Source organism: Pinus tabuliformis, chromosome 6 (assembly GCF_031772625.1).
Source record: "Pinus tabuliformis cultivar Carrire ecotype Pingquan chromosome 6, CPIR1, whole genome shotgun sequence".
NCBI lineage: Eukaryota > Viridiplantae > Streptophyta > Pinopsida > Pinales > Pinaceae > Pinus > Pinus tabuliformis.
The window spans coordinates 269,982,859-270,002,908 of NC_142292.1; the positions used below are offsets into that span (position 1 = coordinate 269,982,859).

The window sequence follows — 20,050 nt, forward strand, 5'->3', positions numbered from 1 at the left end:
GGCTTTTATTTTTTATTTTATCCTTTTACCTTTTTACTCCAAAAAATAGTGAATCATCCCCCATGGTTGACATCATCATATTGAATCCTATTGGTTCTTTTAAAGTTGATTTTGGTTGTACATTTTTGTTTTGATGCCCATTCTTGACCTCAAAATTTCTCTAATGTGGAATTCTTTGTCCATATGATTAATACCTCTCTTATTTTTCCTCCAAATATGCAACCATGTTGAAGTCTCTGCCTAGAACCCATAACTCATCTTGGTGAAGCTTTCTTATGCTAGCCAAGTTTCTAAGAAAGCCTACATTTTTGTTCAACCCATAGACTATTGTTATGCATCTTGTTTCCTTTAATCCTAGGTAGTGGAATCTACCATATATTATCCTCAAGGTAGCCATCCAATCTATGAATTCCACTTCATTTGGATTTCATACAATAGCCAACCCCCATGATTTCCTTGAAGCAGTTAGTGTTATGGTTTGATATCCTTTGGTCCAACAATGAGAGGTTATTGAGATGACTTTATCACTGTCATATTTAGTCTCCTGTAACATTATTGTTGTAGGGTGTTCTATACAAATCCTCTCTTTGATAAGCCTTTGTTTTCCTCCACAGTTTAGGCCTCTTATATTCTAAGAAATTATCTTCGTTAGGAAGGGTGTTAGATAGAGGAAAACACTTCCATTAAGAGAGCAACTTGTCCAGAATTGACAAGTGCATCCCCCATCTCCTATATTAATTCTTTTTTTCTTTTCCTTCCTCTATTTTTGTCTTCCTTGCATGCTTCAGAGTATATTTGAAGCTTTATGTTTGGATGCTAAGACTGGCTAGGGATGAGGTTGATTCCTTTGAAGTCGCATTTCTTTTATTTTTTAGTGATAAATATTTCTTTCTGAACAACTTTTTTTGCCGAAATGATATCTTTCTTAAGTTCTTACGTTTCCATTCTTCAATCAAGTCTAGGAGTGTTATTTCATCCATATACATGTCCTTTGACCCATCAACATTCCCAGATCCTTGTACATTAGGCATATCAATTTCTTCTATTAGTGCATTCTTTATGGATTCATTTAGAACTTTTGTCTCATGAGCTTCCACCTCTGGTTTTCCATTGCCCTTCTCTTGAACTATTTCTTAAGGATGTACTTGATTTGGCGTTTCTTTCTCTTCACTAGTCAATGCCTCATAATGATTTGTGGATTGAAGGGGCTCCTCTACCGTTGCAACATTTTGTGCTCAAGGTTTTTTTTTACGAGGTTGGATTTTTGTAAAACCCTCATAATCTATTTTTTGTTGATTTCCTTTTGTTTCCTCTATGATATTTAGGGGACAATCATTGAAGAGATGTACATATTCATGGTACCTACGACATCTAAAAAATACATTCTTATAATCCAAATGTTGTTTCCAAACTTCATCATGGTAAGAGATTTCGATTGATTATAGCGGTGGCTAAGAGATATTCATATACACACATATCCCCATATAAGAGATGTAGCATCCTCGCTTGGTCACTTTGGATGTTTTCACAAAATCTCTGATTGTGTTTCTGATACCTTCTAATATTTCCTCCTCCCACAATTCTTTTTACAAAGAAAATATATGAACCCAAATTGGGCCACCATGAATTTTTCCTTTTCTAGATTATACCTTTCTTGCCATTTCATGAATAACCCCACATTATTGAAAAATATAGGTCGTTCTTGAATACCCTATATTTGTCATCCATGTTTACAAAAACCATTGTAAAGAAACACTTTGCTCCTAGATGGATATTAGTGTATCCCTTCACCTGCCACTTTTGTTGGATCCATCCAACCAATGCTCTCTCTATTGGGAAAAAGCCAATGAACTTTCATATTAAGGCATGATCCTTCATAAGTTGAATGTAGCTCTCAGTTTTGTCTGATTTTACTTCGTATTTCAAATTCTTGACTTCCTTAGAGAGGAATCTCCCTTGCATATTGGGAAAAAGCCAATGAACTTTCATATTAAGGCATGATCCTTCATATGTTGAATGTAGCTTTCAATTTTGTCTGATTTTACTTTGTATTTCAAATTCTTGACTTCCTTAGAGAGGAATCTCCCTTGCATATTGGGAAAAAGCCAATGAACTTTCATATTAAGGCATGATCCTTCATATGTTGAATGTAGCTCTCAATTTTGTCTAATTTTACTTCGTATTTCAAATTCTTGACTTCCTTAGAGAGGAATCTCCCTTGCATATGGTTTTGCCAATTCACCCACAATGGAGGATTGTCTTGGTTTCTATCTGCATGACTTGTGCCCAAAGTCGATCAACGAGGTTCTTTCATCTTACAACTTGAACCAAAACCTCCATCTCATTTCTTGCGCCTCCGCCCAAAGCACTCACCATGACTGCTCTCATGTTGCACGAAATGAGTTAAGCGCTAAAATAATGCAACAACAATGCAAAGGAAATTACTTTTGCGCAATTGTGGATTTAGGCCTTGAAAAAAATAATTATACATAATATTTAAAAATATATAATTAATATTTTATGTGTGTGCATGTGTGTCTATGGGTAGTATAGATGAAATGACCCTTTTCAAAGCATTTTCTTGGTTAATTTTAACTAAAATATGGCAGAGATTTTTAAAAGCTTGAGTTTAAATTATTTAATCTATAGAATTCAAGTGCTCTAGGTTTTTTTGGGTTATAAATCCATTTATGCATTCAAAAATGTATTTTAAACAACAAAAAATCACAATCTTGTTGCTTAATCTATAGAACTCAAGTGCCCTAGAGTTTTTTAGGGTTATAAATCCATTTATGCATTCAAAAATGTATTTTAAATAACAAAAAATTAGAAATTGTATCGCCTAATTCCTGTAAAAATGTTATTTCATCTATACAACATTTTTGAGAGGCGTTTTTCGTGGTCAATTGCTATGATTAGGTAGAGATATTTAAGAATAATATGCTTAACATGTCTAATTTGCAATATTATTCAATGTCAAATTTTTCAATGTGCCAAATTTAGTTATGCATTCAAAAATGTTTTTTAAACAACAAAAAATCACAATATCACATTATAGGATTCCTAAAAATAAACCATTTTACCTATTAATTAGACTACCCATATATGTGTATACGTTGATAAAATTTTGTTTATTTGATTGGAAAAATATTGTTATCTTTCCATTGATTTAAGATTCAACTTTTTTCTAAAACATATTAAATTTATAATAAATATTTCTCTAAGACTTCACCGACTAGGGTAAAGCGGTAAAAGTTTGGTAGAACAGGTGGCATGGCACCTCAAGAAGGTGTTATTGAAGCCTGTGTTCCGTATGCCAATCCGTCCAAAAGCTCTAAGTGAAGGCCAGCCCCATCCAGCCCAAGCAAGCCCGCCCGAGATGTTCTAAATATCAAACAAAGGTGGTATAAATAAATACGTATATAAAAGCCCGCCTGTCCGATCGGCCTGTGAACTCATTTGTTATTCCGGGCTCCATATTAAGGCATCCTGGGTTGGGTTGATCCGTGTCGATTTCCAAAAATATGATCAGATGCTGTTTTTCCTCTCCCTTACGGTCGAGCGGCCTTACGACACCTCTCCCTTACGGTCGAGCCCTGCCGGGGGCATCCTCTCCTGTTAGTCGAGCAAGAAATTCCTATTCTTACTTTTATCCAAGCAAACAAATCCTACTATTTCAGATCCTACCTAGTTATAAGGGTATAAAGAGTAATAAAGAGAACTACAAGCTTGACTTCCTTATCTAGTTTGTTGTATAAATGTATCTTTATCACCATGTCTTGTTGGAACCTTGACTAAGTGGTGTCATTTAGGGGCATCTTGAGGGGACCGCCTTGCTTGAAATCTTGAAACTTGAAGGGGGGTTCCCAACTTCTTTGTTTTATAAGAGATTTCATACCCTGGCTACAAGAGATAACTTAGCTAATATGAGATAACTTAGCTAGTATGAGATAACTTAGCCAGTATGCCGTTCAGGTGTCCCGTTGTCCTCTAATCTGTTTATTTAAATATTATAAAATTATAATTTATCAAATCCCCTAACAAGGATCGAAAATGGCCGTCGCACCTGCAGCTGTTTCATCCGCAGCCGAGTTCCATCGGATCCATAAGCTTCCAGCCCGGGCCACGAAGCGGAACCAGATCAGCGAAAACGGGAAGGAAGGGTTTGCGCGACGGGTTTCTCGCTACCTCAACGGCGAAGGAGAGAAGAATGATTTGGAAAAAATGGATCTGGTTTGCAAGGAGGGCAACCCGAGAGACCTGACAAACATAGACCGAGCGGGTAGCAGGAATGGGGCGTACACGAAGGGAAGGGCCAGGGTTTCTGCAGATATCTGTTCTGCATCTGCCCAGGGCCATGGTCACACAAAGGCTCCCTTCCGCACTGGATCACGGCCCCAGATCGCAGATCTGATTCGGGGACTAGCAGCGGTCAAGATAGATCCGGAAGAATCTGCTCCTGAAATGGAGACTGATACCCTACTTCACAAGTACGGGGAAAGAAAACAGAAAAAGGATGCAGATGACATGTTTGACAAAATGCCTCAGAGCGTTGTTAGCCCAAACAGGGGATCGTCCTCTGTCTCAGCTCAATCAGAGAGCGTGGAAAAGGAGTATGGCAGCCAGCAGAAACCAGAAAGGTCAAAACCATTCCAGATTCTGATCGCACACATCTCCGGCAAGTCAATACTGCAATGGGTGAGATCTTCAGATCTGGTGAAAGAGCTCAAGCTACTCATGGAAAAAAGGACGGGGATTCCACCAATGCATCAGCGTCTTCTTTATGAAGGTAAACAATTGGAAGATACCTATCCCCTGTCCTGGTATAATGTTCAAAGAAATGTCACCATTACCCTGTCCATGCGTCTGCGAGGGGGTGCTGTAGGACAGCCAGCTTCAGCTTCAGCGGCAGCCTTCTCCTATAAAGATGCAGTCCACTCAAAGAAGCCCAAGGAAAAAGCTCCCCCTGCTCCAGCTCCCAAACCCTTCTTAGTGGACAAGTCGGAGGACATTCCGTCCATTGAAGTAGCTCATCCCATTTTAGACCAGCATTATCAGGGTCTGGCAGAGAATGGCATCATCTGCAGGTTCAATGGGCTATGGCCTAGTACAACAGATCTGCACCAATGGATTAATGCAAATTGGACCGACAATTACAGGATTCTCTTATGCTCCAAAGGCTTCTTTATAACAATATTTTATGACTGCGAGGATTACCAAAGAGTCTTAACTAAAGGCCCTTGGTTTTGGAATTCTGCGGGTCTGTTCCTTACTCCGTGGTTCCCAGAGTTTGATCCTTCCACTGCTGTCATCTCAAAACTCCCGATCTGGGTTAGACTCCCTAACCTTCCGGCGCACTTATGGAGTTTTGTTGTATTTGAAGCCATTGGCAATTCCTTAGGTCGTCACATTGAAACAGATCAGTCAAGAGGGCTACAAGGAATGTATACCTATGCCAGAATCTGCGCAGAAATAGATATAAGCAAGGGCCTCCCTGATCAGATTAATATCAAAGTAGGTGATTTCCATTGGTCTCAACCTCTGGATTATGAGAATACAGCATTCCGGTGCCGATACTGCCATCTCACAGGGCACCTTCAAAATTCGTGTCCATCAATGCCATTCAAAAAAAAGAAAGCCAAATCCAAACCAAAAGATAAAAGATGGACACCGCAAGAACCCCCCTCATTTGACGACCTTTTTGCTTCCAGCTCGGATGAAGAGGATGTGGAGGAAGATGTGGCAGTCGTAGAAGAAAGGACAGAAAAGGCATCTCCCGATGGGCGGCCCGCGGAAGCAACTGTCACTCCCGTCACTCAGAAACGATCTCATGAGTCGTCTCACTCGGATTCAGATAAGGAGCTTCCGCCTCTAGCCCAAAACAGTCACCAAATTGTTCTCAATCAACCTGGCCCAAGTGGATGGGTCAAAGTCGGCAAAAAGAAAGGGAAAAAAAGTCGACCAAGTGTTCCCACACTTGGTGGGTAGTTCCTTTGGTTTGGTTCGGTCTCCCTTCTTCTAGTTCGGTTGGGTTAGCTTTGCTTTCGTTTCTTCTTCTCTTGGGAACCGAGGTGGATTTTGTATCCTTTCCGGCTGCCCTTTTTGTTTTGGGGTTCTGCCGCCCTGCGTGGTGGGCAGCGTTCCCTTTTTCTGATCCTGGAAGTCCAGTTTGCTCTTGTTTTTGAGTATTGGAAGTTTAGGGGCCTCAGCGTTGGTTCCCCTTCGGGGAAGCCTGAGGACCCTAAGTTTTTGTATTTGTAGAAAATGTTGTATATAATAGAAACACCGCAGCTTACAAAAAAAAACATATAAATAAATAATGACAATGTAGAATAATTTTTTATTTATATGTTATAAAAATATTATTTATATAAAATTATAATTTATCAAATCCCCTAACAATTAATTATATTTAATACTTCTTATAACATATAAATAAATAATGACGATGGAGAATAATTGTTTATTTATATGTTATAAAAAGTATTATTTATCAAATCCCCTAAGAAAAATATATATAAAATTAAACTCTTTACAAAGTAGAGTATTTATATGAAATAATAAAATTTCTATTATATGAATTAATTTCGAAAGATATGAAGTGTCCTCCCATTTACTCCATTCCAGGGTAGTTGGATGCTCCTTTCAACTCTATGTTTTTTTATTTTCCAACTAACCTTTCTATATTTTTTTTAATTAAAAAAATCGTTGTAATATATATATATATATATATGTTCTGGTTCGTTGGCACACCCTTGCACGCACCATTTGGTCAGAGGACTCTCGTGTGATGACATCTCACATCTTGGCCAAAGAAGAATAAATAAAGCTGGAAGGAAAAATTACATGTCAAAACCATTTATCAGTAGAAAAATTACATGTCAAAACCATTTATCAGTAGAAAAATTACATGTCTAAACCATTTAGCAGTACTAATCCTCCATACAAGGTCAGGCGTGAACGATTAAAATGGTGTGGAATTTGGTCCAAATACGTTACTGAGATGCTCTGTTCATGTCCTCTCATCTTCTGCGAAGCCCTCTTTGTAAATTTTAGCTATTTGTACATAAAATTCTCAACGGTTCAAAGACTTTTTGGCACACTCCACTGTCTGAATCCCGAAATTAATTTCACAGGCTTGCGGTCAAAGTAAGAAAGGCAGCTAAATCTCCATATGTGGACCCTATAGAGCAGAATAATCGCTCTGTAATAAAAATCCAATGTTGCTAAACTTGTTTATCCCTTTTTCCTTTTTTTGGGGCAAATTGTGATAACCGCGTGACTGGATCAAGAGCTCCATATTTTGTTATTATTTTTATTGTAAAGATATTTATGGCGACTTGATATATATATATATATAATTTTCAGGTTATCGAACGGGATTCTTCTCTATTATTGCTGACGAAGTACACCTTCGAATTTTTTTCAGAAAACAACGAAGGGACCAATAGTACATATTAGCAGTACACAACCGATTCAGGCAGTACATGTTCCGATATCGAAGAGGCGCTTTAGGTTTAGATTGAAGAAGGAATGGAGGATTTGTAAGAAAACCGATCAAGGTTTGAAGGAGTTTGAAGGAGTGGAGGAGTTTTGATAACCAAGATTTAAGGTTGGAAAGGTTTTTTTGAGAAGGATGAATGCAGTGCAGGAAGAGGAATGGCGAAAAGCACAAGAGATTAGCATCAGCGTGGATCTGGATCTGATCAGTGCGGCAAAACAGCATCTACTGTTTCTTGCTTCCGTCGATCGGTATCGATGCCTTTACCATGGACCAGCTTTACAGAGAGCCATTTACAGGTGCATATTCCTTTTTCGTAGCGTTAAGCTTTTCACAGCATCTTTCATGCCTTTCGCTCTAATATGTGGTCAAATTCTATTTATATAAAATTCTGATCTTTTTCCAGACGGTGTGAATTTCCCCTTTTCAAATTTTGTATTAATTATAAAATTGAGACTACATGAACTTTTGTCGTTGCCCTCTTCTAACAGGCAAAAATTTTGCCCCACATAAAGACCAGATGGTGTGAAGTTTGTTCTTCAATTTTGTATTAATCATCAATTTTCTGTCGATTTTAAAATTTGTTGCAGACTCTGAACTTTCTTTTGTCGAATTTTGTATCAATAATAAAATTGTGTGACAATTTGAAATTTCGTTCGTTTTCCCTATTCTAGTAATCAAGAATTATATTTTCCAAATGATTCGGAAAATAATTTGTGGATATTAAATTTTGTTCAGCGTGTTTTCTCCGTGTTATGAACAGGTACGAGCAGTGCTGGCTTCCATTGCTTGCTGAGCACACAGAATCCGGCAATGCAAATTTTCGGCTTGTTGTTCCTCTCGACTGCGAATGGATCTGGCACTGTCACAGGCTCAATCCAGTATGATAAAGTCATTGCTATTGTAATGTTTAAGCATCGGAGTATGATTTCAGGTTCTTATTCCTTTAATAAATTGCGGTCTGCAGGTCCAATATGGAAAGGATTGCAAGAAAATATATGGCAGAATACTGGATGCTTCTTTCGTGGAGTCATTTATCACAGAAGCTGACAGAAAACAGACAGAGGATATATGGAAATACTCTTACCCGGAAGAACCATATGAGCTTGATTTGACTCATTCCGTTCCAGGGAACTCTGCTGGAACGATTTTTAAAAGTATGTATAACATCGAGTATGATCTTACTGACGCAGTCCGGAGGCAAAGCTCATTCTTTCACCAGGTATCTAAATTATTTTCTGTTTTATCCTGTCTTTCAGTCATTATATTTATATGTTGTGCTCCGCGTTACAGATTCATTTCTGGTATCATCTTCTTATATTTGAACTGAGTGATGTGGTCTCTATAGGTGTCCCGACCATACATATCCGATGAACGGTTCCTTAAAGGAGCTGAAGAAAGATACAAGGGGTTTCTATACCTTATCAAGAAAAACAGGGACAATTCTGTCAACTGCTTCTGTGTTCCAACCTATGACGTTGATTTGATGTGGCATTCCCACCAGCTGCAGCCGGTTGCTTACAGGAGAGACATGTTAAATTTGCTCGGCAAAGTACTGGAACACGATGACATGGATTCTGACAGAAGCCAGGGTAAGAAACTCGATGTTGGATTTACAGAAACGACAAGACAATGGGAAACCACTTATGGCAGGCGCTACTGGAGAGCTGGGGCTATGCACAAAGGAGACGCACCCTCGCCCGTGCCCGGCCCTCCACTTTCATCGGAGAATTCTAATTGTGTAGGTGAACCTCTGTTTCAGTCTAATCAAGACAACTATCTGACTCCAGTAAAGATTGTGGAGGTAGGTTTTGCAACAAACTAAACCTGTTTTCCTCTGGTGTTTCAACATTTCATTCCTACTTTTAACTTCGGTGAAATTTGCTAGGAGAAGAAATTTTTGAAACAGCATGAAACTCATAACTGTACCCGTGGTTGATCATCTTGCAGGTGCTTTTGGAAGTGGTAGGTATCAGAAACATACCTGAAAACCACAAAGGTACTCTATTTGTCAGATATCACCAGGATAACTGTCCTGAAATGGAGGCAAAAGAGGTAGAAATAACCTCTGAATCTCAATGCAAACAAATCGCTTCTTTCATGTGTGAAGCCACTGGAGATTTTATCTTTGAGCTCAGATCTCGATCTTCTCGCACAGTAAAAAGGACTAGCAACGGTCTGGGCCGAGTATCGATTCCACTGCAGACTTTGTTGGATTCAACAACCCTATCAGTTGAGAATTGGTTTCCGTTGTCAAGAAACGAGCAAAAAGGTGATTCCAAGCCTATCAGCTTGCACATTGCAGTTTCTGTAACTCCTCCCGCAACTGCTGCTTATATGCTCTGGTGTGTTAGGTCACACTGCTTTGAAAGGAAACTCCAATTTCTGGAATGTATCCGCAGACTTAAGCGAGCAGAAACGGTGATGAGATTTTTGGACCATCATGATAAAGAAATTTTCACTGTTAAAACAAGGTAAATCTTCATAACCTGGAATCTCTGCACCCGCCTGCTTTCAAGGTCAAAGCTTATGCCAGTGAGTTGCTTTTCTTTTCCCTGTCTTGCAGAACAACGACAAAACCATATACAAGCTCCTTCCTTGAATCTGAAGAGGTATGTTTGCAAGGCTTACCTGACAAGAGGCGAATTCTCACTGTTTATCGAAGAAATCCAAGTTCGAAGAAGTTGATATCTTCTGGTAAGAAGCAGTTCAGTTAATGTTGATATGGAGGAAGACAAGTTTAGCTCATTGAAAATATAGAATGAGACAGTAAGCCCAAATGTAGCATTAAAGCATACAAACTTCGATCCTTTCTTGAACTGAATTGAACACAGCGGTTCTGTACAGCACACTACAATATTATTATTTACATCACCCTATGGGAAACAGAGTAAAATGATTACAACAAAATTTGTGCCACCATTTTCTGCAGCTTAGCTGCCATTTATGTCAAAGCTATCTCCTACTAATATCAATACTCATGTTTTAAAGTTTTTAAAATATCATTAACATAGGTGCCTACTTCTTCCTTGTTTATGGAAGACTTAGCAAAGGTATATAACCAAGCATATACCCATTAAAATCTTCGATGTTTTATGTTTTATCCCTTTTGCTTAGAGAATATCACCTACATCTCATCCTCGACTTCTACTTGCTTGCAAATCAAGCATAAGCGTTCTTTATTGATATTTTCCATCTTCCCATTTCGAAATGCTAGGTGATGAGAGCTTAAGACTGAATTGAAAGATTATATCTGTTTTACGTACGAGGTTTTTCTGAATTTCAGGTAGAACTATTGTTTTCTTTGTTTATGTTAAATTTACTGAAGAGATGAATCACACTTGATAGTTCTATATAGCTATTCCAGAAAGTTTTCTCAATAATTCAGAATTCAGGGAGTTTTCTCAATAATTCAGAATAAGGATAGTGGTATATTGCTATTGCTTTATAGATCCTTTTCTTCTCTTTTTCCCCTCATTCATCTGAGTTTAAGCAAAATAAGGACGTTGATATATTGGATATCCTTTTCTTCTTTGTTTCCCTTGTAGATTTTTCTTCTCTCTTTTTTCCGAGGAGGAAAATGTCAAGTGTCTCTTTTTCCCCTCATTCATCTGAGTTCAAGCAAAATAAGGACGTTGTTATATTGAGGTTGATATATTGGATATCTTTTTCTTCTTTGTTTCCCTTGTAGATTTTTCTTCTCTCTGTTTTCCGATAGAGGAGGAAAATGTCAAGTGAATGGATTCTTGTTATATTTTTTTCCCTTTCTCCATTTTCTAATGGAAGACAATATTAACTGAATGGATTTTTGTTATATAAATAATCATTAAATTAATTTAACATTTAAAAAAAACAATGTTCACTTTCCGAAAGAAGTTCTTTGAAATTTTAGTCACTCTTATTATCTTATATGGATGTGAGGTTTGGGGTTGCAGCATCTCTAGAGAATTTTGGAGAAAGATTGAGCAAATCCAAAAGTGTTTTATAACATATAACTTCAAAATTAAAAGCAATACACCCTATCCTAATCTCCTTATAGAAGTGGGCCTTTCCCCTATGGAGAGCCTAGCTATGACTAGGCTTCTGTTGTACAAGCACAAACTCAATAACATAGAAGACCATAGACTTCCTAAGCTAGCTTTAAATTCCAGCCAAAATCACCTAAGACTCAAACGAGGTTGGTATAAAGACACCAAGGCCTGATTAAACCATTGGGAGATCGACCAGAATGTTCCATTGCAAAACATTAATAACATTAAAAATGTTGTTACTTCTAAGTTCAAAGAAAAATGTGGCCTGAGAAAGATTTAGCAGCTAAAAGAAAATTAAGATATTATAAGGAGGTCATCAACCCCACTCTAGAAGATCAAAAATATCTCTTTGTTTTGACTAGCTCAAAGAAGAAAATTAATATAGCCAAGATTAGAACGAACTCTCATGAGCTCCACAGTGAAACTGTCGTTAGGTTGTTCCTAAAACACCATGGATGGAAAGGATCTGCCATTTCTATGAGAATATGAACATCAATGATGAAAATCACTTCCTCTTAGAGCGCCCCGGGTACAACCACATTAGATCTCAGTGTCATAATCTTTGTTGCAACATTGACCTTCCTAGCCTTTTACGATGTCAAAATTATAGTGAGCTCGGGAGGCTTCTCTCCAAGCTTTTTGAGCATAAGAATAAAATCTTATATCAAACTAAATAACTTGTTTCTTTAGGTCGGATAGACCAAAGTTTGATCTCAATTTACGTTAACCATCATCATTATAATAATTATATGTTCACTATTATTTTTTAACTTTATAGTTCTTATTATTATTATAAATTAACTTACCTTCTTCAATTCCATGTCTTTGAATAAGTTTCCTAAGTTGATTACACATGTCATAAATTGTCATACTGCTTTTCACTAATGATAACATATTTTATGATCTTTGCTGACTCTTGAGAATGTACGTATTTTTGAAATAGATAATCTTTGCTTAGTATTTCTTCCTCTTCACATTTTCACTTTTAAACATGTCATAAATGATCATAATGCTTCTCATTAATCATAACATACTTGTTTTTACCTACATCATAAGGTGACACCTGTAGAGTACCATTACAGCAATGTTCTCAAAAGGGGATTCCTTAATTTCCAATGCCAGGCAGCTTTTCTTAACGATTTCCGTAGATCAAAGAGTTTAATGATTTACATAGACTAAAAAGTTTAATGATTTACATAGACTAAAGAGTTTTTCTTATGATTGGCCGTTCATGTTTCTTCATGCTGTGAATGTTTGATACAGCATGAAAGTTGTAAAAAATGTTGAAGAATATCTGGGTAATTGGAAGTGTTATTGTGTGAATTTCAAGTTAAATTCGATGCTGAATTATCACCCACTGCAGTTGAAATTGTGGCAAATGCCGAGGAGTTGATTACGGTAGGGGAAACTGCACGATGGGCTTTAATGAATAATTCCTGCAATCTGCTGCTTAAAAACCTTAATAACGTTATCAAGGAAGAACCCATATTCGAGCTAACAGGAAACCTAGGGAAACCTGTGAGTTTTTTCCTGGCTTGTCATCCATTTCCTTTTGTGCATATTATAAATCAGTTTAATATTGTTCCATAACATTCCCTACCTTGGTTACACAGTTGAGGCTGCTGTCTGGTAGAAAGCTGCAGTATGAAGTTAAATATGCTAAACCAGAGATAGAGCATGAATTTGTGACTTTAGTCCGATACACTAGCGAAGCTCCATTCGGTCAAGCTACATCTCTCTTCAACTGGAAATCTGGAATCATAGAGGTATCTGCTACTTCAAAATATTGTGTTTCCATGAGTCAGTTTCCTCGATGTGGTATCCATCCATCCCGAACATCGTTTTTTTTATTGTCCATTGCAAAGCATTTCAGTGGCTATGTTACAAATTTAATTGCTCAGAGTTAGTAAAAAAATGGTCGTTGCTATGCAGGTTGCTCAACAGGAGAGCGTTCTGTTGGTGGTATTGATATCGACAATCATTTCAGCATCACTAACAAAACACCAGGAGGGATTGAAATGCACTTCCACCCCTGAGGCAGAGGCTAAGACGAAGGTCTTTGCTACAGGTTCGTAGAGCAAATGAAAACACATCTCTGCAATAAAATGGATACAATAGAAAGATTTGACACACAAGCGTGAAAGCTCATCGTTTCTGGTTCTGCTGTTTTTACAGGCAATGGTGAGGGCCTTGGTATCCATGTCAAAGGCACTGACGAGAAGATTAAAGCTGGCGGTAATCGGCGTAGGGGTGGCTGTGGAAGTGGGTGTGGGGGTGGCTGTGGCGGAGGTGCTGCTGCCAATAGTAATACCCACGCTACTAATGTGGAATTGGGTATTTTGGTAGCAGCAGCTGTGGCAACAAATGCAAGCAGCGGTTGTGGAGGGTGTGGTAGTGGCTGTGGAGGATGCGGGGGTAATGCTACCTCAGGGCCAGGTACAGGTTCAGGTGCCACAGGAGGCTGTGGAGGAGGATGCGGCGGCGGATGTGGCAGCGGTGTGCTATAAACTTATCATTAATTATTAATGGCTTTTCCTTGTCAATAATGAACATTTTATGTATTTCCTTTGCTCCATTATTATCATGGGGTGTTAAACTCATAGGCATCATTCATGGAGTTTTACTTTTGGTTTCAGCAATGATATTACATCCAATAAATAAGGGCAGCGTAATCCCTGCGTTTTTATGTGATAATGAGAATTGTAAAAGATTTGAATTTATATCAGGTTAAAATCACGTAGAATTTATAGAAGTGGTGGTGTTTAAAGATATTATTGTTGAGAATTTATTGGTTTTAAATGACTAATATATTTGGAGTATTTTCGTCTTTAAATAAGTTATATTCTATATGAATATAATGGGAAAAATTGTGGGTTCTCACAAATTTGGAACAAACTATGAGTTCTCATAAACTTGGCACAAACTATGAGTTCTCACAAACTTGGAGCCCAAAAACCTCTTGTAATTTGACCTAATCAAGTTTACTTGAACCACCCTAACAATCTCCCTCTAAACTCTTGGAGAGATTAAACTAGGATAGTTGTACACTTGCCACCTTAGGACCTATCCAAATGGTCAATTCCACAACTTTATGGCTCCATGTGTCATTGCACTACATATATACCTGATCAAAGTCTTAAGGCCATACAACAATGTGTGCTCTACACAACATGTATGCCTGAACAATATGTCTTACAACTTCATGGGAAAATACGCCTGCCTTCTACCAAAACCCTTATGGTGTTCTTACACCCCTCAAACTCTCATCACATGTTGGTGCCTTCACTAAACTTCAAACCATTGACTCCATCTCCTTTAACTTAAAACCATTCACTCCATCTCCATTTTCTTGTCCATACAACCACTATCTTGCTACATCTCTAGCTTTCCCTATCCATACTTTGACATAGCCTTTCAACATCATTTGCACTAGTGAAATCCATGCTCTAATATTAGTTGTTAGGATCATGAAATACGGAGAGAAGTGGTGGAACTGGTGCCTTGGTAGTGTCTAAAAACACCCTTGCTGGGATCCCACTAGTCATGAGGAGAAGAAATTAAGATGGAGTCTTTCCACTTTTAAATAGGCTATATTTCACATGAATATTATAGGCAAAACCATGAGTTAACTTCTGGTAACTTGGTATAGTCAAATTTACCTAAACCACTCTAACATATCAAATAAAAAAATTGGTATAGTCAAATTTTTTTGCAGCACGAAAAAAAAGCTATATATTTGTATTGTATAAATATCAGCATACATAAACTCGATTTGATAATGCCCTTACATAGACTGTTTGCAGATTTCTCCACATCTAGAAATTTGGCAGAATTATATGATAGATGTCCTATATATACAAAATATTTCTGATGGAGATAAAAAGCATATGAATCACCAGATATATAAAAAACAAAAATGATTTCCATGACAACAGAAGAGTATATTATCATACCTTTGCTGTGTGTGATGCCAATGTGTAGAGCCAATATAGGAAAACATACCTATATTGGCTCTACACATTGGCATAACACACAGCAAAGGTATGATCAAATTTACCTAAACCACTCTAACATATGAAATAAAAAAATTGAAATTGAATATTAGCTGTGCAAATTCAATCCAACTGCAAATTGAATATGAGCTCTGCAAAATCAAGATCCAATTGTCTTTGCAGTTTTTACAGACAATATACAACCTCAACATTATCGCTGCTGATATTGCATCATTGACATTACCAAAATGGCATTCAAGTAGGCAATGTCAGGCCCACACTCCCAAAAATGCGAATACGAGTAACCGAACAAAAGTTTGAACAGTGCATGGTGTATCTATCTATCTGAATACATGTATATGTTACTGGCAAATCTTGATCTCTTAATCTTTTATCTTGTTCACTGTGCTATAGTTAACCACCGCTTGTACGAAGAGAAGAATGTTTAATAGCTTGGGACTCGTGATCAGGAAAACATACCCAACAAAAATTTCACTAATAAATCCAATGGAGCTGAGCATTTTGTCAAATATTTATCATATACTCTTTAAATGCATATTCCTCGCCACTCTCTGATTCTTCTAGTTCATTCAGGAGTCCTACAAAAATTCTGCTTCTGGAAGTTTATCCGATTCACAATCAGCTTACAAATTACGATGACCAAGGGCTTAAAATGGGAATGTTGGCTATTTAAATTATGTTAAACTAACATATCTATTTTGCCAAGATTCAACGTTTCCATTAGCCTGTGAAACAAAGGCAAAGAATTCAAATTAATTGTTACATAACTTGTAGAAATACAACTTGAATGCATGAATCATCGCACTAAAAGGGGAATATAATCAAACCTACTGATTTTTTTCAAGGTAGTTAGCCATGGCAATCTCATATTCCATCTTTAGTGCATGGGAATTTTAAGATAACGTATTTTTTCTATTGAAGCCTTGAATCAAGGTACCTCGCATAAACTAGCCAAAGTTCAATGGAGACAATCATGTAATTGCAGACCATATTGCAGCTTTTCAATGGAGACAATCAGGTAATTGCAGATCATGCTTTTCAATGGAGACAATCAGGTAATTGCAGATCTGTTGAAAATGTAATTTCAACGCAGCCAGACCACTGCCAGAAAACGTTCAGCCAACCAGCCGAAAAGCTCTCGGGTTGATTTCAGGCAAAGGTACTTTTCCGATGTTCGAACCCGAGAAATTTTGGTGATGACACGTGGTTCACCCCTGACGTAACGCAACGTAAGAATCTCGGGTGATAAAGTTCAGCACTTGTTGGTCTTCCGATATTGCCCTCCACCGTCGGATGTGCTCCACCTTCTTCAACCGTTGATTGCCCGAAGCTGCTCCAAACCTGCATACGGCAAATATTAAATTCATAGCGTGGAGTAAATCTAAGTTTTGTTGACCAAACGTTTAATCAATGAAATGTCATAGTGGTAGGTAGTGTATTGAAGTTTTCACATATTGCACGTAAGTCTTTTTTATGGAGGTATGGGCGCATATGCTCATTAATTAAGTTTCGTATGGGATATGGGCACGTTTTAATATTTTTTTATATTTACATACGGCATGTATTGAATGTAAAAAAAACGTATGTAATAAGTCTTTTATGTTTTGTGTGTTGACTTTTTAAATATAATGTATGGCACACGGGAGGTTTTTTTTGGTGTGTTCACAGTAGCGTAAAAATACGAGGGTGCAGTAAAAAGAAAAACACACAGCAGTGTGTAAAATGTGAAGAACCAGAGGGTGTATGCACAGCAGTGCACAAATATGTTGTAATGTTTTTGTGTGGAGCATTGTAAAACGAAGATGCAGTAAAAACCGAAAAACCATGTGTGGTTTTGGACAAGTAGTGGATAAAGGAAATGGTGGAGCGTGAATTTTTGTAAGCCTGTGTAATTTTGTTTTTCACAGCAGTAAACTTATGTAAATCCTTTTATTACAGCAGTAAGTTGTTTTTCACACCAGTGAATATAAAAAGGATTTTACAGTGGTAAATCTTTGCATCAGGTTTTAATGAATAGAATGTTCTTATGGTGGTGAAATACTCTGTCTCTCTGTGAAATTTTTTTTGTTGTCTGTGCACAAAAGATCCTGTGAAGGAAAAACAGAGCATTGCCTCTGTGTGTTTGTTTGAACATTTGGTTTTTGGTATTTTCCCCATTAAAAATACCCAACAGTGGTATCAGAGCAGGCTTAGGCTCTTTAAAAAAGTTAAAGAAGCTGAAGGGAGAAGGTTGTTGCTGCAGCAAAACTTCTCAGGCAGACAGAAGACAGTCAACAAAAGATTCAGGTATTCCAAAAAGTTTTTTTTGTGTTGCTGAAGAAGCAGTGATTTGCTTTAAACACACAGTCAAGGATTTAGAGGCATAGATCAGAATACAAGGAATGGCTAGCACAAGCACTGGTATGGGTTTGTTTAACACCCAGCTCCCACAGTTTAATGGGAAAAACTATGACTACTGGGCAATAACCATGACAGCCCTGTTTGCCTCTCAAGACTTATGGGAAATAGTTGAGGAAGGTTTTGAAGAACCAGCAGATGAAACTGAGTTCAATGCACTAACTCAGGGAGAGAGAGATCAGCTGAAGAGCAATAGGAAGAAGGATTCAAAAGCCCGTATGTTGTTGTATCTAGCAGTAGACCAGAGTGTGTTTCCAAGGTTAGCAGCAGCTAAGACAGCAAATGAAGCATGGCAAACCCTCAAGACAGCTTATCAAGGCATGGAGAGAGTGAAGACAGCAAAACTACAATTGCTGAGAAAAGACTTTGAGAATCTGTGCATGAAGGAGTCAGATAACATTGACTCATTCTTCACTCATGTGATTGGTGTAATCACACAAATGAGAACTCATGGAGAAACCATTGAAGACAGAAGGATTGTGGAGAAAATATTGAGGGTCTTACCCTCAAAGTTTGATGCAATAGTCACCACCATTGAAGAGACAAAGGATCTCTCAAACTATTCAGTTGATGAGCTACATGCATCACTGATAACACATGAGCAGAGGTTGAGTAGGAATGAAAACTCATCCCTTGAGCAAGCCTTCAAGACCCAGATGTCCTTTGGAAGAGGAAGAGGTCAAGGCAGAGGAAGCAAGAGAGGAAGAGGCAGAAGCCAGAACAGAGGTGGAAGGAACAGCCCATCAAATGCACAAGGAAGAGGCAGCAATCCAAATCAGAACCAAGGCCAAAGCAGCAGCCAACAAAGAGAACAGTTTCATGCTCAAGGACAAAGGTATGATAAATCTAATGTTCAATGCTATTATTGCAAAAAGTATGGACATTATGCTAGTGATTGTAGAAAGAAACAACATGATATGAACAGTAGACAAAATGCAAATGTTACAAGAGAAAACAACAGTCAAAATAATGTCCTGTTAGCTTGTAACATGGCTGAAACACATAGTGAGGACATATGGTTTTTAGACTCAGGTTGCAGCAACCATATGACAGGGAATATAGCCCTCTTTTCAGCCTTAAATCAGAATTTGAAATCAGAGGTCACACTAGGAACTGATAGTAAAGTCTCTGTTATGGGAAAAGGGGAGATAAAAATATTTACAAAATAAGGAGAAAGGAAAACCATAGCAGATGTCTACTATGTCCCCGGAATGAGATGTAACCTATTGAGTGTTGGACAGCTTATCCAAAAGGGTTACAATGTTTACTTTGTAAATGATGTGTGCACCATCATGGACATACCACCCAGCAAAAGATGCATTGCTGAAGTGAAGATGACAAGGAACAGGATGTTCCCTCTCCGGATCAGGGCAGACATGAAAAACAAAGGTGAAATTGCAGCAGTCACCCAAGAGGCCTTCCAAAGCGTGCCAAAGGATGAGAACTGGTTATGGCACTTGAGATTCGGGCATCTAAATTTTGGAGGCCTCAACTTATTGAGCAGAAAAGGAATGGTAAGAGGATTACCATTGATAGAGAAACCGGACAGCCTATGTGAAGGCTGCATTTTGGGAAAACAACATAGAGAAAGTTTTCCATCAGGGAAGAGCATAAGGGCAAAGGCACCCTTAGAGATTATCCACTCAGATTTGTGTGGACCAATGCAAGCTCCATCATTAGCTGACAGCCTATATTTCTTAACATTCATTGATGACTGTACAAGAAAGACTTGGATATATTTCCTCAAGAACAAAAGTGAAGTCTTTGAGAAATTCCAAAATTTCAAAGTACTTGTGGAGAACCAAAGCGGGCTGCACATAAAAGTATTGAGAACTGATAGAGGAGGTGAGTATATCTCCAAGGAATTCCTAAAGTTTTGTAGAGAAAATGGAATTCATAAACAGTTTACAACTCGGTACACCCCACAGCAAAATGGAGTTGCTGAAAGGAAGAACAGGACCATCATGGATATGGCAAGGAGCATGTTGAAGGCAAAGCATTTGCCAAATGAGTATTGGGCTGAAGCTGTACATTGTGCAGTTTATATATTGAACAGGTGTCCTACAAAAGCAGTCATGAACAAGGTGCCAGAAGAGGCATGGAGTGGG

The 20,050-nt window shown here is 38.0% G+C and overlaps 1 protein-coding gene across 4 annotated transcripts; it reads left to right on the top strand.

Moving 5' to 3' along the window:
- The first annotated feature begins 6,819 nt into the window (after positions 1–6,819).
- LOC149258403 (glycine-rich domain-containing protein 1-like) lies at positions 6,820–14,284 on the top strand. 4 transcript variants are annotated; one of them, XM_089415281.1, is made up of 11 exons: positions 6,820–7,149; positions 7,369–7,800; positions 8,265–8,382; positions 8,469–8,723; positions 8,850–9,305; positions 9,452–9,975; positions 10,068–10,198; positions 12,863–13,050; positions 13,146–13,350; positions 13,465–13,600; positions 13,708–13,841. In XM_089415281.1, the coding sequence occupies exons 2-10, from the start codon at positions 7,637–7,639 to the stop codon at positions 13,566–13,568; spliced, it is 2,145 nt and encodes a 714-aa protein (XP_089271407.1). In that variant the 5' UTR covers positions 6,820–7,149; positions 7,369–7,636; the 3' UTR covers positions 13,569–13,600; positions 13,708–13,841. The 4 variants fall into 4 exon arrangements, with proteins under 4 accessions (XP_089271407.1, XP_089271400.1, XP_089271403.1 ...); XM_089415274.1 differs by having other exon boundaries at positions 6,824–7,149; positions 13,146–13,298; positions 13,708–14,284; XM_089415277.1 differs by having other exon boundaries at positions 6,824–7,149; positions 7,430–7,800; positions 13,146–13,298; positions 13,708–14,284.
- Positions 14,285–20,050: the final 5,766 nt, after the last annotated feature.

Excerpts from the sequence above, each read along its gene's own strand:
- LOC149258403 (XM_089415274.1), top strand. The coding sequence starts at position 7,637 with ATGAATGCAGTGCAGGAAGAGGAATGGCGAAAAGCACAAGAGATTAGC. Across the intron at positions 7,801-8,264 it reads TTACAGAGAGCCATTTACAG|GTACGAGCAGTGCTGGCTTC; the intron begins GTGCATATTCCT and ends TGTTATGAACAG. Across the intron at positions 8,383-8,468 it reads ACTGTCACAGGCTCAATCCA|GTCCAATATGGAAAGGATTG; the intron begins GTATGATAAAGT and ends TGCGGTCTGCAG.